Below are 20,228 nucleotides of genomic sequence, written 5' to 3'. Positions count from 1 at the left end.
CATGGAGAGAACGGTAATGCCTAACTACACTGAAAAAATATATAAATGCAACATGTAAAGTGTTGGTCCCATGTTTCATGAGCTGAAAAAAACATCTGAAATTTTCCAACAAGCATATTTCTCTCAAATTGTATGCACAAATATGTTTACATCCCTGTTAGTGAGCATTTCCCTTTACCAAGATAATCCATCCACCTGACAGGTGTAGCATATCAAGAAGCTGATTAAACGGCATAATCATTACACAGTTGCACCTGCTCCTTGTGCTGGGGACAATAAAAGGACAATTTAAAATGTACAGTTTTGTCACACAACACAACGCCACAGATGTCTCACGTTTTGAGGGAGCGTGCAATTGGCATGCTGACTGCAGGAATGTCGACCAGAGCTGTTGCCAAAGAATTGAATGTTCATTTCTCTACCATAAGCTGCCTCCAGCGTCGTATACAAGTATTTGGCAGTACGTCCAACCGGCCTCACAATCGTAGACCACGTGGAACAACGTCAGCCCAGGACCTGAGGTGGGTCTGGCTGCCAAGTGGGTGGGCCTATGCCTTCCAAGGCCCACCCATGGCTGCACCACCGCCCAGTCATGTGAAACCTACAGGTTAGGGCCTAATTCATTTCAATTGACTGATGTCCTTATTATATATATATATATATTAGAAATTACATTTAACCTTTATTTAACTAGGCAAGTCAGTTAAGAACAAATCTTACTAACAATGACGGCCTTCCGGGTAACAGTGGGTTAACTGCATTGTTCAGGGGCAGAACGACAGATTTTTACCTTGTCAGCTCAGGGATTTGATCCAGCAAGCTTTCGGCTACTGGCCCAACGCTCTAACCACTAGGCTACCTGCCGTCCCTTATATGATCTGTAACTCAGAAAAATCGTTGAAATTGTTGCATGTTGTGTTTTATATTTATGTACAATAAACATTCAAGAAGCTGGTGAAGAGCTATAAAAGGAAGTAAATAGCCCTATTAGACTGAAAGTTAATGGAATTACATCAAACTTATGAGCTCCTAAGTGGCGCAGCGGTCTAAGGTCCTGCATCTCAGTGCTAGAGGCGTCACTACAGACACCCTGGTTAGATTCCAGGCTGTATCACAACCGGCCGTGATTGGGAGTGCCATAGGGCGGCACACAATTGGCCAAGTGTCGTCCGGGTTTGGCCGGTGTAGGCCGTCATTGTAAATAATAATTTGTTCTTAACTGACTTGCCTAGTTAAATAAAGGTTAATAATAATAATTGTGAGGCTCTCCATGAGCATTAGCTGCTACTTCACTCAATCCTGTTTTAAAAAGTCTCCCTGTGTGACATTCCTTGAGACCAACCAGAAATGTTTCCTTGGCCAAATATTCCCAGATTTCCATAAAAACAGCCAAACATGTTCTCTCGTTTCTGCATCACCAAATGTTGCGTGAGACAAAAGAGTAGGCTAGGTGAGCATCAATCACTAGTTCGGTGCAGCAGACTGCAGGGGTGTAGTGCTGCAAGAGCGATGAGCCGCCACAATGGTGTTTGTTTAGTAAAGTTAGATCAATGTCTTGGACGATCACCTACTGATTAATTAGTAGTCCACATAACAAAATATTATTGCATAACATTACTGTTACAACAAAAACAACACCTAATTTCTTACGAGATTTTAGAATGGTTTGCTGAATCGTCCCAAACTCAACAGCGTGCCATTAGGCAAAATGTGCTTTGATTAAAACAAAATACAGGAAGTCTATATAATTTAACACCATCTGCTCTAATTTGCTAACCAAACAGTAATTCAAGAAGATTTAAATGCATATTCCCATGAAATTGATTGAGATCGAAAGACTGGCATGCAGAAACAGCTTGGTCATTCCACTGGTAAAACGCAAAGAATTATAATTCAATATTGACAATGATGATGCCATGGCCTATTTTGAAATGAGGTATGCCTAACTTGGTGATTGAGGGTATTAAACATTTTCAATATTCTTGAGACAATGTGTGGGCAAAGGCAGGCGTTACAAGTTTTACAAAGTTTTGCCTCGCAGTGAAGTCTTGAGTTGTTCAGGGATGTGTGATGTCAGAATTACAGAATTCAACCTAGCAATAGACTGGGTTATAACTTATGGAGGTCTAATTTATGAAGATAACTTATAGAGAGAACCAGCTCTTACCATGACTAACAGTTGTCCTAATCTTCTCGTCCTCTTCTTCAACTTTAATGTTGACATTCAGCTCCAGTGTTTGACTGCAGTCCTCCAGCTTCACTGATGCCATCTCTGGATCCTGCGGTGCAAACTGGGCTCCACTGTCACAATCAGGACCCAGTGACTGTAGGTTTCTACTCAGTGTGGAAGGAGAGAGGCAGGCTGGGTTTGTCCTCACTGTTGATGTTACCGGCCTCAGACGTAATCTGAGTCGGCCTGTAGTGATAAAGACAAACGGACACAAAAGTTATTTTCTTGACAGTTCTGGCATTTTATTCTGTATAATTATTTTCTATTTTTTCTTGTTCAATTATCTCATTTCAGTAGGTCAGGTAGCTAATCCTTGACAAAACATTCATTCACATTAGACACAATATACACATTTTAAATTTCACAAGATAAGTGCACTTAATCTATAGTAGATTTCCTAAATTCACATGAATGCATAAATGACTCAAAAACCATTTAGTACAAGATTGCAGTATGATTTAGGCAGTACTATGTAAACATTTTATGAATAACCTTGTCTTCACTATTATTTCACTCACAAAAACCAATTGTATTTCCTATTCACACCATAGTAAGAATTATCAGGGCTGTTACAGTGGCAAGTCAAATTCAAGGACTTAAGTACTTTTTCAAGCACTAATATCTATTTACTTTAAGCCTCGTGTGAAAACCCTGAATTATAGATAAATATAGAAACAACTGAATGTGTCTGAATATTAGTACCCATGTAAAGGACTGATAATCATTACATTCAGCTTCAAAACTGTAGAGCAACTGAAATGTTCTCTCTCTGATGAGGCACTACATGCACTGAAGTCCGTTGATGCAGACCTCCTATGGTATCATGGCGGTCCGCAAATGTTTAAGGTCCATGTCTGTCTCATTCTGTACTAAGAAAATAAACCAAGAAATCCCTATTAACTTCTACCACACCCTCCCCTTCCACAAAAACCCTCCCACACCCCCAATAAACTTTATCAGTATAACCCTTTCTGCGTTTGCTAACATTGGAGTTTATATCATGCTGAGACAATCCACCCCCAGGTTATCCAACTTATCAAAAACCATACCGACAGTAACATCTGTTACCCCCAACAACTCTGCTGCAGTTTACAAGATAACTTTCAACCTGGTATTACAAAGTATCCTTTGTCACAGCGCATTTATGGGAGCAAGATTTCTGAACAGCCCTCGAAACCATGTCAGGACTAGTAGAAAGACCAGTTCTGACAGTAGGTCCTCTTACTACAGGACCAGCCATGGAAGCTCCATTTAGCATAAGCTCCAGGATCATGGCTTCTGAGCTTCGTCCCATTATGATTTTCCATTTGAAGAATCTTCCCTTGCTGAACCTGACTAGCACAAGATATTAAGAATCAACCATTTTCAATGTTTTATTTCACCTTTATTTAACCAGGTAGACTAGTTCAGAACAAGTTCTCATTTACACGGATGCGGCCCAGTTTAACTTCACCTCTTTTTATGGCCTTGGTTAATCAGATAGGGTGTAAATGAGGCCCTGTGGTCTCCTCAAACACCATCCCAACTTTCCACTGTGACATTATTACTCTAGCTCCCTACCTTGGGCCTCTTTAGTTTCTATACTACATGCACCTCTGCTTCCAGTATCATTATCTCTGTTTTTCCTATGTCTTTCCACTACAGACCATTCACATACTAGGCCCTCATCCTCCCACTCCATATCAGAAAAGTCCCCCACATTGATCGCATTCTAGCACAACTGTTGCTTCTCAAACTCTCTCTCCATTTCCATTGTTTAGAGGGGTGTCAACCTCATTCCATTGAGGGCCGAGTCTCCGCGGGTTTAATTTTTTTCTCTCAATTTCAATTAAAATCTAGACAATCAGATGAGGGGAGTTCCTTTCTAATTAGTGACCTTAATTAATTAATCAAGTACACGGGTGGAGCGAAAACCCGCAGACACTTGGTCCTCCATGGAATGAGTTTGATACGTGCTCTGATTCATCCGCATTAATCGACGCCATTCCATGCAGTTGGCCTCTCTCTCCAAATGGTGAAGGATAACTTCAGTTAGCTTCCCTCTGTTTTGACACTCCATCACACAGCCTCATGTCGCCATTTCATTACGAGCAAACTCCTAGAAAGACGACCGAAACCGTTGAAGCCGCCATTTGACTAGACTCGTCGGAATCACCCGGATCTCGCGAACTTACATTAACGAAACAGTGTATGTAAACTCGCGAGATCAGGATGGTTCGGACGAGGCTATTTAACAGCTCATAAACAACATTTTACACAAAACCAAGAACTCAAATAAGTGGAATCTTTACGAAATGACTTTGACGAAGTTATGTACACACACTCAGACAAACCCAAAGTCTAGCTAAGTGACTTGTAAAATCGTTTTTAATCACGTTCTTCACTCACTCGGTTTGACCCCAAAATAACACATACAATTAAAACCTTTACCAAACGTAAAAATACCTTAAAGGATTTGTTAACTAACATATTTTATATTCTTTCGACATTAGAAAGTTTAAACGTGCTATTACATACCTACAATAATACAGTTGAAACGGACACAACCACTATCGACATAACACAGTTCTGTCGTTTTCTACCCGGAACTTCCTGTTCCACAATACGACATTGCAACAGCGTCATCTTCTTCTCTGGTACACTAAAATTTACACAAATATAACGTGTCTGCCGCCACCTACTGTACGGTTAGTAAACTGTAGAAAAAGATACACGTCCAATTAAGGATAAGGGGAGGGGGAACACCGACATCAAAACAACATTCAAAAATAGATAAATAAAAACATCCCACTCCTTCAGTCACAGTCCTATTCAAATCACATCCCTACACAGTCTCATGGGCCTCGTAGGGAGGAACATCTTCAGTCACAGTCCTATTCAATTCACATCCCTACACAGTCTCATGGGCCTCGTAGGGAGGAACATCTTCAGTCACAGTCCAATTCAAATCACATCCCTACACAGTCTCATGGGCCTCGTAGGGAGGAACATCTTCAGTCAGTATTCCCTGCAATCAGTGGTGTAAAGTACTTAAGTACAAATATTTTAAGTACTACGTAAGTAGTTTGTTGTGGTATCTGTACTTTACTTTTGATATTTTTGACAACTTCTACTTTTACTCCACTACATTCCCAAAGAAAATAATGTACTTTCTACTCCATACCTTTTCCGTGACACCCAAACGTACTCGTTACATTTTGAATGATTAGCAGGACAGGAAAATTGTTAAATTCACACATCCCTACTGCATCTGATCTGGCGGACTCACTAAACACAAATGCTCTTTTTGTAAATGATGGGTGTGATCTTAAATTCAATCTGGAGTGCCAGAGTGGCCTTGGGCGTTCGTAAATTCAGAGCGTTGTCAGATTGTCAGTTCGTATCGCTCTCGGAGCGTTATTTATTACATTATTTATACTTTTACTTTTGATACATAAGTATATTTTAGCAATTACATTTACTTTTGATACTTATGTATATGTTAAACCAAATACTTTTAGACTTTTACTCAAGTAGTATTTTACTGGGTGGCTTTCACTTTTACCTTGATAGGAAAGGACTCAAGTATCTTTACTTTTACTCAAGTATGACAATTGGGTACTTTTTCCACCACTGCCTGCAATGCTTCCAATGTAAATTCCTGAACTCCCAAAAACCTTTCAGCCGCACGTACAATTCATCTTTACAATCGGTATCCTTCAACTGGTGAACGACGTTATGAATCTCAACAGGCTGCGGGGCATCCACTGCCATAGCTTCCTCAGCACCAATCACTCTTTCAACTATTTCCCGCGCCTCCCAGTAGGAGAACTACTGTACAGTTTCTTGATAAGGATGTTCCCTGATATAAGAAACATGTATAAATGCCATTGGTCAGTTCCGGTGTTATGAAACTGATGGAGAATATTTGTAAAAAAAACATTTAAAGTATTTATTTAACTAGGCACATAGCATACATAACAGGTTATGATAATTAAAGTGTCAGTTAGGTGAATTAGCATGGCAGGTTAGGAGACTGAGGATAAGGTTAGGAAAAGGGTGAGGATTTGTTTACCATGCAGGTTTGGATAACTAACGTGACGGTTAGGAGACTGAGATTAAGGTTAGGAAAAGGTTTAGGCTTAGCTACAATTGTCAACAAGTGTTTTCCCAACGCAAAAGATACGGCCACGGACCAATGGGGAGCATCAATTGGTGTAAACTTGATATACTCTGATATCAATGTGAAATAATCTACAGTGGATCTACTGTTTACAATACAGACTGGAACATGGGCTTTGTGAACGCCCCTGCAATTACACCCTTCTCGGATCAAGGGGCCAGGCTTGCAGTCTATAAGCATGCTTTCCACTGTGCTCAGGGGGCATTTTCGGTACTGCAGTTCAGGTGAAGCACGGCCAAATTCCCATTGAAGGCCCCATAGCGAATAAAAAAATAATAAAAAAAAGACAATTTAGTTATCACGTTTGTAAATAAAACATCCTTTGAATTATTCAAGTAATTGCCTTAGAGTCTGATTTTTCCCATCACTCACAGCCAAAGTTATTAACTATTTTAGATTCATGCTGTGAGGTGGGTGAGCTTATGCCACATGCAGATGCTGAAGGGAAAACACACCTCTTGAGCTGTGTGTTTATAATGTAGGTCAAGGTGCAGCCTCGTCTCATAGACTAGATGTAACATAGTAAATATAAATCTGGGACTCTCAAAATAGTGTGATAGGTAAGTTATTCTGGTTACATAAGACAGATGGTTACTTAATAAATGTAACTTGGTGGTGCTGTACTGTAACAGCGAGCTGAGCCAGTTGAAACTATTGACGCTTAAGGATATATTGTTGGTAGCTGTGTGTTCCTTTATTAGTTTTGTGTTTTTTATTCATTTATTTCTGGTACTCTCCTACCTGAGAGGCATGAGGCCTGTGTGGCGTTGTACTGTTAAAATCATCCCAGTGTGGAGACGAAACACCTGTGTGTTACAAAGCCACATGCTCTGTCCTCTCTGCTCTACCTAGGTGTTATAATGTGGGTAATACAGAGATAATACTAATACAGAGATAACCACTGCTCTATCTAGGTGTTTTAATGTGGATAATACTAATACAGAGATAACCATTGAACATGCATTTTCCATTATGTCATTGTGTTTACCATTTCAGAACCTTACATCTGTAGTTTGAAGCATATACAGGGCAGTATATAAGAGCCCTTGACTTTTTCCACATTTTGTTACGTTACAGCCTTATTCGAAAATTGATTAAATGCATTTTTTTCCTCGTCAATATAAACACAATAGCCCATAATGATAAACCGAAAAGGTTTTTAGAAATTTTAGCAAATCTATACCTTATTTGGTAAGTATTCAGACCCTTTGCTCTGAGACTCCAAATTGAGCTCAAGTGCATCCTGTTTCCATTGATCATCCTTGAGATGTTTCTACAACTTGACTGGAGTCCACATGTGGTAAATTCAAATGATTGGACATGATTGGAAAAGGAACACACCTGTATATATAAGGTCCCACAATTGACAGTGCATGTCAGAGCAAAAACCAAGCAATGAAATCAAAGGAATTGTCCGTCGAGCTTCTAGACAGGTTTGTGGCGATGCACAGATCTGGGGAAGAGAACCAAAACATTTCTCAAATCTCTGTTGGCTGGGCTCCCCGCTTGTGCCGTCAAACTCCTGTCCCACGTTGGGCGCAAACCTTTTAAGGGCTCCTGAGTGGCGCAGTGGTCTAAGGCACTGCATCTCAGTGCAAGAGGCACCACTACAGTCCCTGGTTCGAATCCAGGCTAAATCACATCTGACCGTGATTGGGCCAGCATCGTACGGGTTTGGCCGGGATAGGCCGTCATTGTAAGTAAGAATTTATTTTTAACTGACTTGACTAGTTAAATAAAGATTAAATAAAAACTAAACAAGTGGGATGCATGCCAGCAAAGCCACTACACAACACATTACTAAACAATACATTAATTGCACTATAACGGTGAGAAAGGGTGCCGACAAACTGTTACATAAAGCTGACCGAAAAGCATAGTCCAAACAACTTACCACTGCTACACCTGGCTATCAGCGGAGCCTTGTCTGGCAACGAAACAATTCATTCAGCCTCATTTAAAAAAAATACATGGCTGACTTGCTTAAACAAATGTGGTTTCTACTGTCAATTGATATGTACAAGTCAGAACTGTAGGATAAATAAAGGGGCATATATGCAGACAATTAAAAATCTTACAATATTCAATTATTACATTTCTCAAAAACAGGTTATAGGCTACATGTGAACCACCAAGTCAGAACAGTAGGCAAAATGAAGAGGTGAAAATACTAACATCTTACTACACAATATACACTTAGTATTACTTTCTTAGCTACAGTATACACATCTCCCTGGCATGTTACATCATTTATGCAGCAGCATACAAAACATTTTTGGACTTACATTTACATTTAAGTCATTTAGCAGACGCTCTTATCCAGAGCGACTTACAAATTGGTGCACTCACCTTGTTGTGTTGTGCTCACTTGAACAGGAAGGTGGTGCGGCAGTCCTTCGTGGGCATATTTTGTCATCAAAGTCTGGCTTTCTCTGGATTTATAGTGCTTTCAAGACAACTGGGAACTCAAAGAGAAAAATGGAATCATGATGACGTCAGTGATCTTCAGGTCATAGCTGTAGAAAGAGGCCCGAGTTCCCAATTTACAATTCCGAGTTGAATGAGTTCAAAACGTATTTTCTCAGTCGTAGCTCGTTTATCCCCAAGTTCCCAGTTGTCTTGAACTCACTCAAGTCAGATTTTGCGGTACCGAGTTAAGTTGTTTTGAGCGTGGCACAAATCAAACTTCATTGACAGTAAGGCCAATGTTGAATGTTTACAATTTTAAACTAGGAAAAGAGCCCCTTAATCTTAGACTTGGGACCACACAGCCACTCCACTGAATAGCAGGCTAATGGTTGCAGAAATTTGCAATTTCCAAATTGTTTTGTAATGTTTATGTCCAACGGCCGATGAGAACCGATACGTTTAATCTATAATTTCTCATTATTTCACTTCATATGACAAAAGTTATAAAGGATTTGCCAGTAGATTGTCGACTTGATTCATGAAAATGACTGCTAGCTCAGATTTTGAAAGTATGATGTTGACATGATTCCCTCTGATGCTACGACAGCAGAGTCCCTGACCATCTGCCCGAAAAGTTCGGAAACCCTACGTCTTTAAAGAGTACCCCCCCAAAATACAAATAATAATAATGTGACACTGACTAATTGAGGAGAAATGTATTTACTGTGATATGTGGTTGTCTCACCTGGGTATCGTAAGACGAATGTACTTAATGTGCTGGTGACATAACAGGGACAGAGAGAACTCCTGACTGTAGTCATACAAAAACACTCCCGGCACTCAGCCCATAAGAACCATTCATACTGTCAGATCTAATATGAAGAACTGAATACAACCATAAGAACCATTCATACTGTCAGATCTAATATGAAGAACTGAATACTAAAGAGAAGAAGAGGTTGACCAGTACATATTCATGTAACTTTATTTTTCATTGGCAGATCAATCAAGTTTGCTTCAATGCAGTTATCCAAACACATTCATGATCAGTAACTAAAATAACTCCTCTAGTTTTAAAGACAATTAATAAACACATGGATTCATTTCATAAACTGTGTATCATTAAATAAAGTTGTAAAATAATCCCCCAAAACTAGTGGTGAAAAATGATCATCACACCATCTATACCTGATACATGTTAGGGGCGGAAGGTAGCCTCGTGGTTAGAGCATTGGGCCAGTAACCAAAAGGTTGCTAGATCAAATCACCGAGCTGACAAGGTAAAACTCTGTTGTTCTGCCTCTGAAGAAGGCAGTTAACCCACTGTTCCTAGGCCATCATTGTAAATAAGAATTTGTTCTTAACTGACTTGCCTAGTTAGATAAAGGTAAAAAAGAAGTGTCTACTAACTCATTTCCACAGAATACTGCAGAGGGACAACCTGGTCTCAGAGCAAAATTTATTATATGTTACAAAAATATCCGTGCCATTCCATTTAGTATGTTACATTACATTGGCCTACCAATATAAGATGAACAAAAATTTAAACGAAACATGTAAAGTGTTAGTTTCATGAACAGAAGTAAAAAATTCCAGAAATGTTCCATTTGCACAAAAAGGTTATTTCTCTCAAATGTTGTTAACACATTTGTTTATATCCCTGTTAGTGAGCATTTCAGCCTTTGTCAAGATAATCTTGTGCTGGGGGACAATAAAAGGCCACACAACACAATGTCACAGATGTCTCAAGTTTAGGGAATGTGCAATTCTCATGATGACTGCAGGAATGTCCACCAGAGCTGTTGGCAGAGAACTCAATATTTATATCTCTACCATAAGCCACCTCTAACACCCTTTTAGAGAATTTGCCAGTACATCCAACCGGCCTCACAACTGCAGATCACATGTAACCACGGCAGCCCAGGACCTCTTCACCTTTAGGATTGTCTGGGAGGGGGCTGAGTAGTATTTCTGTCTGTAATAAAGACCTTTTGTGGGGAAAAACTCATGCTGATTGGCTGGGCCTGGCTCCCAAGTGGGCCTATGCCCTCCCAAGTCCCATCCATGGCTGAGCCCCGGCCCAGTCATGTGAAATCCATAGATTAGGGCCTCGTTTATTTATTTCAATTGACTGCTTTCCTTATACAAACTGTAAATCTTTGAAATTGTTGTGTTTAGATTGTTGTTCAGTATAATACGACTTGTAGGACTTATCAAATGTTACGAATTACAATTTGTATATGTTATTTTACGCATTGCTATTCATACAATATGTCTCCGAACTTGTAATATGTATGAAATGTTACGAATGCCAATTTGTTGTTGCTAACATTAGCTTGATTAGGGGTAAGGAGTTTAAGGTAGAGTTAAATTGGTTTAGGGGAAAGGTTAGCTAACATGCTAACATAGCTAAAAAGTAGTAAGTAGTTGCAAAGTTGCTAATTAGCTAAAATGCTAAAGTCCTCCTTGATGAGATTCAAACACACAGCCTTTGGCTAGACGTTTGACTTACACGCCCACCCCTCCACAGAGCAGGAATAAGGCTTCTCTCCTGCGTGTGTTCTCTGATGAACCTTTAGCTCATTTAATGTTTTTAAACATTTTCCACAGTATGAGCAGGAGTATGGCATCTCTCTTGTATGTATACGTTCATGTGATTTCAAGGTACCCAATCGGGAGAAATATTTTACACAGTCAGAGCAGGAGAAAGGCTTCTCTCCTGTATGTATACGTTCATGTGATTTCAAGGTACCCAATCGGGAGAAATATTTTACACAGTCAGAGCAGGAGTAAGGCTTCTCTCCTGTATGTATACGTTCATGTCTTTTTAAGTTGGAAAGCAGAGAGAAACTAGTTCCACAGTCAGGGCAGAAGAAAGGCTTCTCTCCTGTGTGTGTTCTCTGATGAACTTTTAGATGAGTTGACGTTGTGAAGCATTTTCCACAGTCAAAGCAGACGTAAGGCTTCTCTCCTGTATGTATACGTTGGTGTGTTTTTAAGTTGGTCTTTTTAGAGAAACTCTTCCCACAATCAAAGCAGGAGTAAGGCTTCTCTCCTGTATGTATTTGTTGGTGTGTTTTTAAGCTGGCCTTTTGAGAGAATCTCTCCCCACAGTCAGGGCAGTAGTAAGGCTTCTCTCCTGTATGTATACGTTGGTGTGTTTTTAAGTTGGTCTTTTGAGAGAAACTATCCCCACAGTCAGGGCAGGAGTAAGGCTTCTCTCCCGTATGTATACGTTGGTGTGTTTTTAAGCTGGCCTTTTGAGAGAAACTCTTCCCACAATCAGAGCAGGAGTAAGGCTTCTCTCCTGTGTGTATCTTTAGGTGTATTTTTAGCTTTGATAGAAATGGGAAAGTCTCCTCACAATGTGGGCAGTGATGAGACCTCTTAGCTCTGTGATCTTCCTGCTGTTGCTCTCTGGATGTAGAGCATGTCTCAAAATGGTCTCCTGTGTGAACAACATCAGAAGAACCAGTCAGTTGGTGTGATATACATGTCAGTAAAATGTATTTTATGAAGCCCTTTTTACATCAGTAGTTGTCACAAAGTGCTTAACAGAAACCCAGCCTAAAATCCCCAAAGAGCAAGCAATGCAGATGTAGAAGCACAGTGGCCACAAAAAACTCCCTAGAAAGCAGGAACCTAGGAAGAAACCTAGAGGAACCAGGCTCAGAGCAGTGACCAGTCCACTTCTGGCTGTACCGGGTGACAGGTAGCATAGTGGTTAGAGCATTGGACTAGTAACCGAAATGTTGCAAGATTGAATCCCCGAGCTGACAAGGTAAAAATCTGTGGTTCTGCCCCTGAACAAGGCCGTTAACCCACTGTTCCTAGGCCGTCATTGAAAATAAGAATTTGTTCTTAACTAACTTGCCTAGTTAAATAAAGGTTAAAAAAGAAAGATAAAAAATAAAATACACTACTATTCAAAAGTTTGGGCTCAATTAGAAATGTCCTTGTTTTGAAAGAAAAGCACCGTTTTTTGGCCACCATTAAAATAACATGAAATTGATCAGAAATACAGTGTAGACATTGCTATTGTTGTAAATTACTATTGTAGCTGGAAACGTATGATTGTTTTAATGGAATATCTTAATAGGCCCGTTATCAGCAACCATCACTCCTGTGATCCAAAGGCATGTTGTGTTAGCTAATCCAAGTTTATCCAAGTCACCTCTTCACTGTTGACGTTGAGACTGGTGTTAAGTGACCCCAAACTTTTGAATTGAGCTCAGATGCATCCTGTTTCCATTGATCATCCTTGAGATGTTTCTACAACTTGATATGTAAAATATTAAATATATATGTATGAGATATAAATCATCAGGATGTGGTAGTCTACTGGTTATGTTCATCACTTCTCCAATCGTTGTTGAGATCTGATATTCTGTGCAGCGCAAAAGGAGACGTAGACCTATATCATATTTCTCAAATCCTTTTCAGGCTAAATTCCAGCTGAACATGGAGAGGACAGTTATGCCTAGCTACAAAGTTTCCTGCTTCAGTGTCTTTAGATATTTTTGCCAGATGTTACTATGGAATGCTGAAGTATAATTACAAGCATTTCATAAGTGGCAAAGGCTTTAATTGACAATTACATGAAGCTTATGCAAAGAGTCAATATTTGCAGTGTTGACCCTTCTTTTTCAAGACCTCTGCAATCTGCCCTGGCATGCTGTCAATTAACTTCTGGGCCACATCCTGACTGATGGCAGCCCATGCTTCCATAATCAATGCTTGGAGTTTGTCAGAATTTGTGGGTTTTTGTTTGTCCACCCGCCTCTTGTGGATTGACCACAAGTTCTCAATGGGATTAAGGTCTGGGGAGTTTCCTAGCCATGGACCCAAAATATCCATGTTTTGTTCCCCGAGCCACTTAGTTATCACTTTTTCCTTATGGCAAGGTGCTCCATCATGCTGGAAAAGGCATTGTTCGTCACCAAACTGTTCCTGGATGGTTGGGAGAAGTTGCTCTCGGAGGATGTGTTGGTACCATTCTTTATTCATGGCTGTGTTCTTAGGCAAAATTGTGAGTGAGCCCACTCCCTTGGCTGAGAAGCAACCCCACACATGAATAGTCTCAGGATGCTTTACTGTTGGCATGACACAGGACTGATGGTAGCGCTCACCTTGTCTTCTCTGGACAAGCTTTTTTCCGGATGCCCCAAACAATCTGAAAGGGGATTCATCAGAGAAAATGACTTTACCCGAGTCCTCAGCAGTCCAATCCCTGTACCTTTTGCAGAATATCAGTCTGTCCCTGATGTTTTCCTGGAGAGAAGTGGCTTCTTTGCTGTCCTTCTTGACACCAGGCCATCCTCCAAAAGTCTTTGCCTCACTGTGCGTGCAGATACTCACACCTGCCAGCTCCCATTCCTGAACAAGCTCTGTACTGATGGTGCCCCGATCCCACAGCTGAATCAACTTTAGGAGACGGTCCTGGCACTTGCTGGACTTTCTTGGGCGCCCTGAAGCCTTCTTCACAACAATTGAACCGCTCTCCTCGAAGGTCTTTAAGATCCGATAAATGGTTGACTTAGGTGCAATCTTACTGGCTGCAATATCCTTGCCTGTGAAGCCCTTTTTGTGCAAAGCAATGATGACAGCATGTGTTTCCTTCCAGGTAACCATGGGTAACAGAGGAAGAACAATGATTCCAAGCACCACCCTACACCCACCACCATACAGTCTAACCAGACACCTAGGTATTTGTAGTTGTCCACATATTCTAAGTCAGAGCCGTCCAGAGTAGTGATGTTGGATAGGCGGGCAGGTGCAGGCAGCGATCGGTTGAAGAGCATGCATTTAGTTTTACTTGTATTTAAGAGCAATTGGAGGCCACGGAAGGAGAGTTGTATGGCATTGAAGCTCGCCTGGAGGGTTGTTAACACAGTGACCAAAGAGGGGCCAGAAGTATACAGAATGGTGTCGTCTGCGTAGAGGTGGATCAGAGACTCACCAGCAGCAAGAGCGACATCATTGATGTTTACAGAGAAGAGAGTCAGGGCCTAATTCATATCAATTGACTGATGTCCTTATTATATATTTTTTATTACATTGAACCTTAATTTAACTAGGCAAGTCAGTTAAGAACAATTCTTAATAACAATGATGGCCTTCCGGGGAACAGTGGGTTAACTGCATTGTTCAGGGGCAGAAAAACTGATTTTTACCTTGTCACTCAGGGATTCGATCCAGCAACCTTTCGGTTACTGGCCCAACGCTCTAACCACCAGGCTACCTGCCGCCCCTTATATGAACTGTAACTCAGAAAAATCTTTGAAATTGTTGCATGTTGTGTTTATATTTATGTACAATAAACATACAAGAAGCTGGTGAAGAGCTACAAAAGGAAATAAATATCCCTATTAGACTGAAAGATGATGGAATTTCATCAAACTTATGAGCTCCCGAGTGGCGCAGCGGTCTAAGGCACTGCATCTCAGTGCTAGAGGCGTCACTACAGACACCCTGGTTAGATTCCAGGCTGTATCACAACTGGCCGTGATTAGGAGTCCCATAGGGCGGCACACAATTGGCCAAGTGTTGTCCGGGTTTGGCCGGTGTAGGCCGTCATTGTAAATAATAATTTGTTCTTAACTGACTTGCCTAGTTAAATAAAGGTTAATAATAATAATTGTGAGGCTCTCCATGAGCATTAGCTGCTACTTCACTCAATCCTGTTTTAAAAAGTCTCCCTGTGTGACATTCCTTGAGACCAACCAGAAATGTTTCCTTGGACAAATATTCCCAGATTTCCATAAAAACAGCCAAACATGTTCTCGTTTCTGCATCACAAATGTTGTGTGAGACAAAAGAGTAGGCTAGGTGAGCATCAATCACTAGTTCTGTGCAGCAGACTGCAGGGGCGTAGTGCTGCAAGAGCGATGAGCCGCCACAATGGTGTTTGTTTAGTAAAGGTAGACCTCTGGACGATAAAGATGTCTTGGACGATCACCTAATGATTAATTAGTAGTCCACATAACCAAATATTATAGCATAACATTACTGTTACAACAAAACACCTAATTTCTTACGAGATTTTAGGATGGTTTGCTGAATTGTCCCAAACTCAACAGCGTGCGCCATTAGGCAGAATGTGCTTTGATTAAAACAAAATACAGGAAGTCTACAAATTTAACACCATCTGCTCTAATTTGCTAACCAAACAGTAATTAAAGAAAATGTAAATGCATATTCCCATGAAATTGATTGAGATCGAACGATTGGCATGCAGAAACAGCTTGGTCATTTCACTGGTAAAACGCAAAGAATTATAATTCAATATTGACAGTGATGATGTCATGGCCTATTTTGAAATGAGGTATGCCTAACTTGGTGATTGAGGGTATTAAACATTTTCAACGTTCTTCAGACAATGTGTGGGCAAAGGCAGGCATCACAAGTTTTACAAAGTTTTGCCTCGCTGTGAAGTCTTGAGTTGTTCAGGGATGTGTGATGTCAGAATTACAGAATTCAACCTAGCAATAGACTGGTCATAACTTATGGAGGTCTAATTTATGAAGATAACTTATAGAGAAAACCTGCTCTTACCATGACTAACAGTTGTCCCAATCTTCTCCTCCTCTTCTTCATCTTTAATGTTGACATTCAGCTCCAGTGTTTGACTGCAGTCCCCCAGCTTCGCTGATGCCATCTCTGGATCCTGCAGTGCAAACTGGGCTCCACTGTCACAATCAGGACCCAGTGACTGTAGGTTTGGACTCAGTGTGGAAGGAGAGAGGCAGGCTGGGTTTGTCCTCACTGTTGATGTTACCGGCCTCAGACTTAATCTGGGTCGGCCTGTAGTAATAAAGAAAAACGGACACAAAAGTTGTTTTCTTGACAGTTCTGGCACTTTATTCTGTAAAAATATTTTCTCTTTTTTCTTGTTCAATTATCTAATTTCAGTAGATCAGGTAGCTAAACATTGACAAAACATTCATTCACATTAGACAAAGTACACATTTTAAATTGCACAACATAAATGCACTTAATCTATAGTCGATTTCCTAAATTGACATAAATGACTCAAAAACCATTTAGTACAAGGTTGCAGAATGTTGTAGGCAGTACTATGTAAACATTTTATGAATAACCTTGTCTTCACTGTATTATTTCAATCACAAAAAAACAATTGTATTTCCCGTTCACACCATAGTAACAATTATCAGGGATCGTACAGTGCCAAGTCAAATTCAAGGACTTTCAAGTACTTTTTTCAAGCGCTAATATTTATTTACTTTAAGCCCCTTGTGCAAACCCTGAATTATAGATAAATATAGAAACAACTGAATGTGTCTGAATATTAGTACACATGTAAAAAACGGATAATCATTACATTCAGCTTCAAAACTGTAGAGCAACTGAAATGTTCTCTCTCTGATGAGGCACTACCTGCACCGAAGTCCGTTGATGCAGACCTCCTATGGTATCATGGTGGTCCACAAACAAACGTTTAAGGTCCATGTCTGTCTAATTCTGTACTAAGAAAATAAACCAAGAAATCCTTATTAACTTCTACCACACCCTCCCCTTCCACAAAAACCCTCCCACACCCCCAATAAACTTTATAAATAGATCCCTTTCTGTGTTTGCAAACATTGGGGTCTATATCATGCTGAGACAATCCACCCCCATGTTATCCAGCTTATCAAAAACCATACCGACAGTAACATCTGTTACCCCCAACAACTCTGCTGTAGTTTACAAGATAACTTTAAACCTGGTATTTCTGCTTTACACAATCCAAGTTGTTGATAACCTTACCAATGAAAGCTATGAAGTACATATTATTCAATATTAAAGTATCCTTTGTCACAGCGCATTTATGGGCGCAAGATTTCTGAACAGCCCTCGAAACCATGTCAGGACAAGTAGAAAGACCAGTTCTGACAGTAGGTCCTCTTACTACGGGACCAGCCATGGAAGCTCCATCAGTCTGACAGTAGGTCCTCTTACTACGTGACCAGCCATGGAAGCTCCATCAGTCTGACAGTAGGTCCTCTTACTACAGGACCAGCCACTTGGCACATCTTTTCACTCAACAGCTACATGTTCCATTCTTTGGCATTTAAAAACACTGTCATGATTCTCCGTTGCTGCTCCAGTTTCAACTGTTCTGCCTGCGGCTATGGAAGCCTGAACTGTTCACCAGACGTGCTGTTTTCAACTATCTAGAGACAGCAGGAGAGGTAGAGATACTCTGAAAGATCGGCTATGAAAAGCCAACTGACATTTACTCCTGAGGTGCTGACCTGTTGCACCCTCGACAACCACTGTGATTATTATTATTTGACACTGCTTGTCATCTATGAACATTTGAACATCTTGGCCATGTTCTGTTATAATCTCCAGCCAGAAGAGGTCTGGCCACCCCTCATAGCCTGGTTCCTCTCAAGGTTTCTTCCTAGGTTCTGGCCTTTCTAGAGAGGTTTTCCTAGCCACGGTGCTTCTACACCTTGCTGTTTGGGGTTTTAGGCTGGGTTTCTGTAAAGCACTTTGTGACATCAGCTGATGTAAGAAGGGCTTTATAAATACATTTGATTGGTTGATTGATGAGGCTGGGTCAAATTCTCTGACATTGAAGCTAAGGAATCCTATTCTGTACTTTTCCAGACAAAACCTTCTCAAACCTCAACAGCACCGATAAGCTTTCACTTTTTTAACCCTCTTTCCTACTGATCAACCTTTAGGCTTCAACCACTCTGTCTCCTTCACATGTTCGTTAACAATATCATCCATGGACATAGATATTGGGACCTCAGATTACTCCCTTCAATTTAGCATGGCTTCTGAGCTTCGTCCCATTATGATTTTCCAATTGAAGAATCTTCCCTTGCTGAACCTGACTAGCACAAGATATTAATAATCTACCATTTAAAATGTTTTATTTCACCTTTATTTAACCAGGTAGGCTAGTTGAGAACAAGTTCTCATTTACACAGATGAGGCCCAGTTTAACTTCACCTCTTTTTTTATGGCCTTGGTTAATCAGATAGGGTGTAAATGAGGCCCTGTGGTCTCCTCAAACACCATCCCAACTTTCCACTGTGACACATTACTACTCTAGCTCCCTACCTTGGGCCTCTTTAGTTTCTATACTACATGCACCACTGCTTCCAGTATCATTATCTCTGTTCTTCCTATGTCTTTCCACTACAGACCATTCACATTCTAGACCCTCATCCTCCCGCTCCATATCATCAGAAATGTCCCCCACATTGATCGCATTCCAGCACAGCTGTTGCTTCTCAAACTCTCTCCATTTCCATTGTTTCAGGGGTGTCAAACTCACTCCATTGAGGACCGAGTCTCCGCGGGTTTTATTTGTTTCCTTTCAATTAAAACCTAGACAATCGGATGGGAGTTCCTTTCTAATTAGTGACCTTAATTCATTAATCAAGTACACGGGTGGAGCGAAAACCCGCAGACACTTGGTCCTCCATGGAATGAGTTTGATACGTGCTCCGATTCATCCGCATTAATCGACGCCATTCCATGCAGTTAGCCTCTCTCTCCCAATCAGTTCGCTTCCCTCTATTTTAACACTCCATCACACAGCCTCGTGTCGCCATTTCACCACGAGCAAACACCTAGAGACGACCGAAACCGTTGACGCCGCCATTTGACTAGCCTCGTCCGAACTATCCTGATCTCGCGAACTTACATTAACGAAACAGTGTATGTAAACTCGCGAGATCAGGACGGTTCGGACGAGGCTATTTACCAGCTCCTAAACAACATTTTACACAAAACCAAGAACATGTAAAAACTAACTCAAATAAGTGGAATCTTTAGGAAATTACTTTGACGAAATTATGTACATACACTCAGATAAACCCAAAGTCTAGCTATGTGACTTGTAAAATCTTTTAAATAACGTTCTTCACTCAATCGGTTTGACCCCAAAATAACACATACAATTAAAACCTTTACCAAACGTGATAATACCTTGACTGATTTGTTACCTAGCATGTTATATATTATGTCGATATTAGACATTTTAAGCGTGCTATTACATACCTACAATGATACATCTGAAACGGACACAACCCCTATCGACACAACAGCACAGTTCTGTCGTTTCTACCCGGAACTTCCTGTTCCCCACAACAACAGTACAACAGCGTCATCTTCTTCTCTGGTATACTGACATGTGCACAGATATAATGTGTCTACCGCCACCTGCCGTTGGTAAACTGTAGAAATAAAACATGTCCATTGCGGAAGCAACGACATCAAAACAAAATACAAAAATAGATAAATAAAAACATCCCACTCCTTCAGTCACAGTCCTATTCAAATCACATCTCTACACATTCTCATGGGCCTCGTAGGGAGGAACATCTTCAGTCAGTATTCCCTGCAATCAGTGGTGCAAACTACTTATGTAGTACTTAAAATATTTGTACATAAGTCGTTTTT

General features: G+C 40.6%; 2 protein-coding genes across 4 annotated transcripts in view; both read right to left on the bottom strand.

The window, feature by feature from the left end:
• LOC129860142 (oocyte zinc finger protein XlCOF6-like) overlaps positions 1-6,444 on the bottom strand; it is a 29,047-nt gene extending 22,603 nt beyond the window's left edge. The window contains exons 1-2 of one of the 2 annotated variants that reach the window (XM_055930483.1): positions 4,748-6,444; positions 2,168-2,416 (exon numbers count right to left, since the gene is read on the bottom strand). In XM_055930483.1, coding sequence (XP_055786458.1) covers positions 2,168-2,270 — 103 coding nt within the window. In that variant the 5' untranslated portion in view covers positions 2,271-2,416; positions 4,748-6,444. Of the gene's footprint in view, positions 1-2,167 lie in introns of both variants that reach the window. The other variant, XM_055930482.1, reaches the window with a different exon arrangement.
• Positions 6,445-9,760: 3,316 nt separating this feature from the next.
• On the bottom strand, positions 9,761-19,926 carry LOC129860205 (zinc finger protein 239-like). Of its 2 annotated transcripts, XM_055930595.1 has the most exons (4): positions 19,099-19,475; positions 17,199-17,287; positions 16,356-16,604; positions 9,761-12,249 (listed from the first exon to the last, which is right to left on the bottom strand). In XM_055930595.1, exons 3-4 carry the CDS (start codon positions 16,456-16,458, stop codon positions 11,297-11,299), a joined length of 1,056 nt encoding a protein of 351 aa, XP_055786570.1. In that variant the 5' UTR covers positions 16,459-16,604; positions 17,199-17,287; positions 19,099-19,475; the 3' UTR covers positions 9,761-11,296. The 2 variants fall into 2 exon arrangements, with proteins under 2 accessions (XP_055786570.1, XP_055786569.1); XM_055930594.1 differs by lacking the exons at positions 17,199-17,287; positions 19,099-19,475 and adding an exon at positions 19,827-19,926.
• Positions 19,927-20,228: the final 302 nt, after the last annotated feature.

This window comes from Salvelinus fontinalis, chromosome 7 (assembly GCF_029448725.1).
Source record: "Salvelinus fontinalis isolate EN_2023a chromosome 7, ASM2944872v1, whole genome shotgun sequence".
In the NCBI taxonomy this organism is placed as follows: domain Eukaryota; kingdom Metazoa; phylum Chordata; class Actinopteri; order Salmoniformes; family Salmonidae; genus Salvelinus; species Salvelinus fontinalis.
The sequence above is the reverse complement of the archived record's forward strand: the minus strand, read 5'-3'. Positions and strand labels throughout refer to the sequence as shown.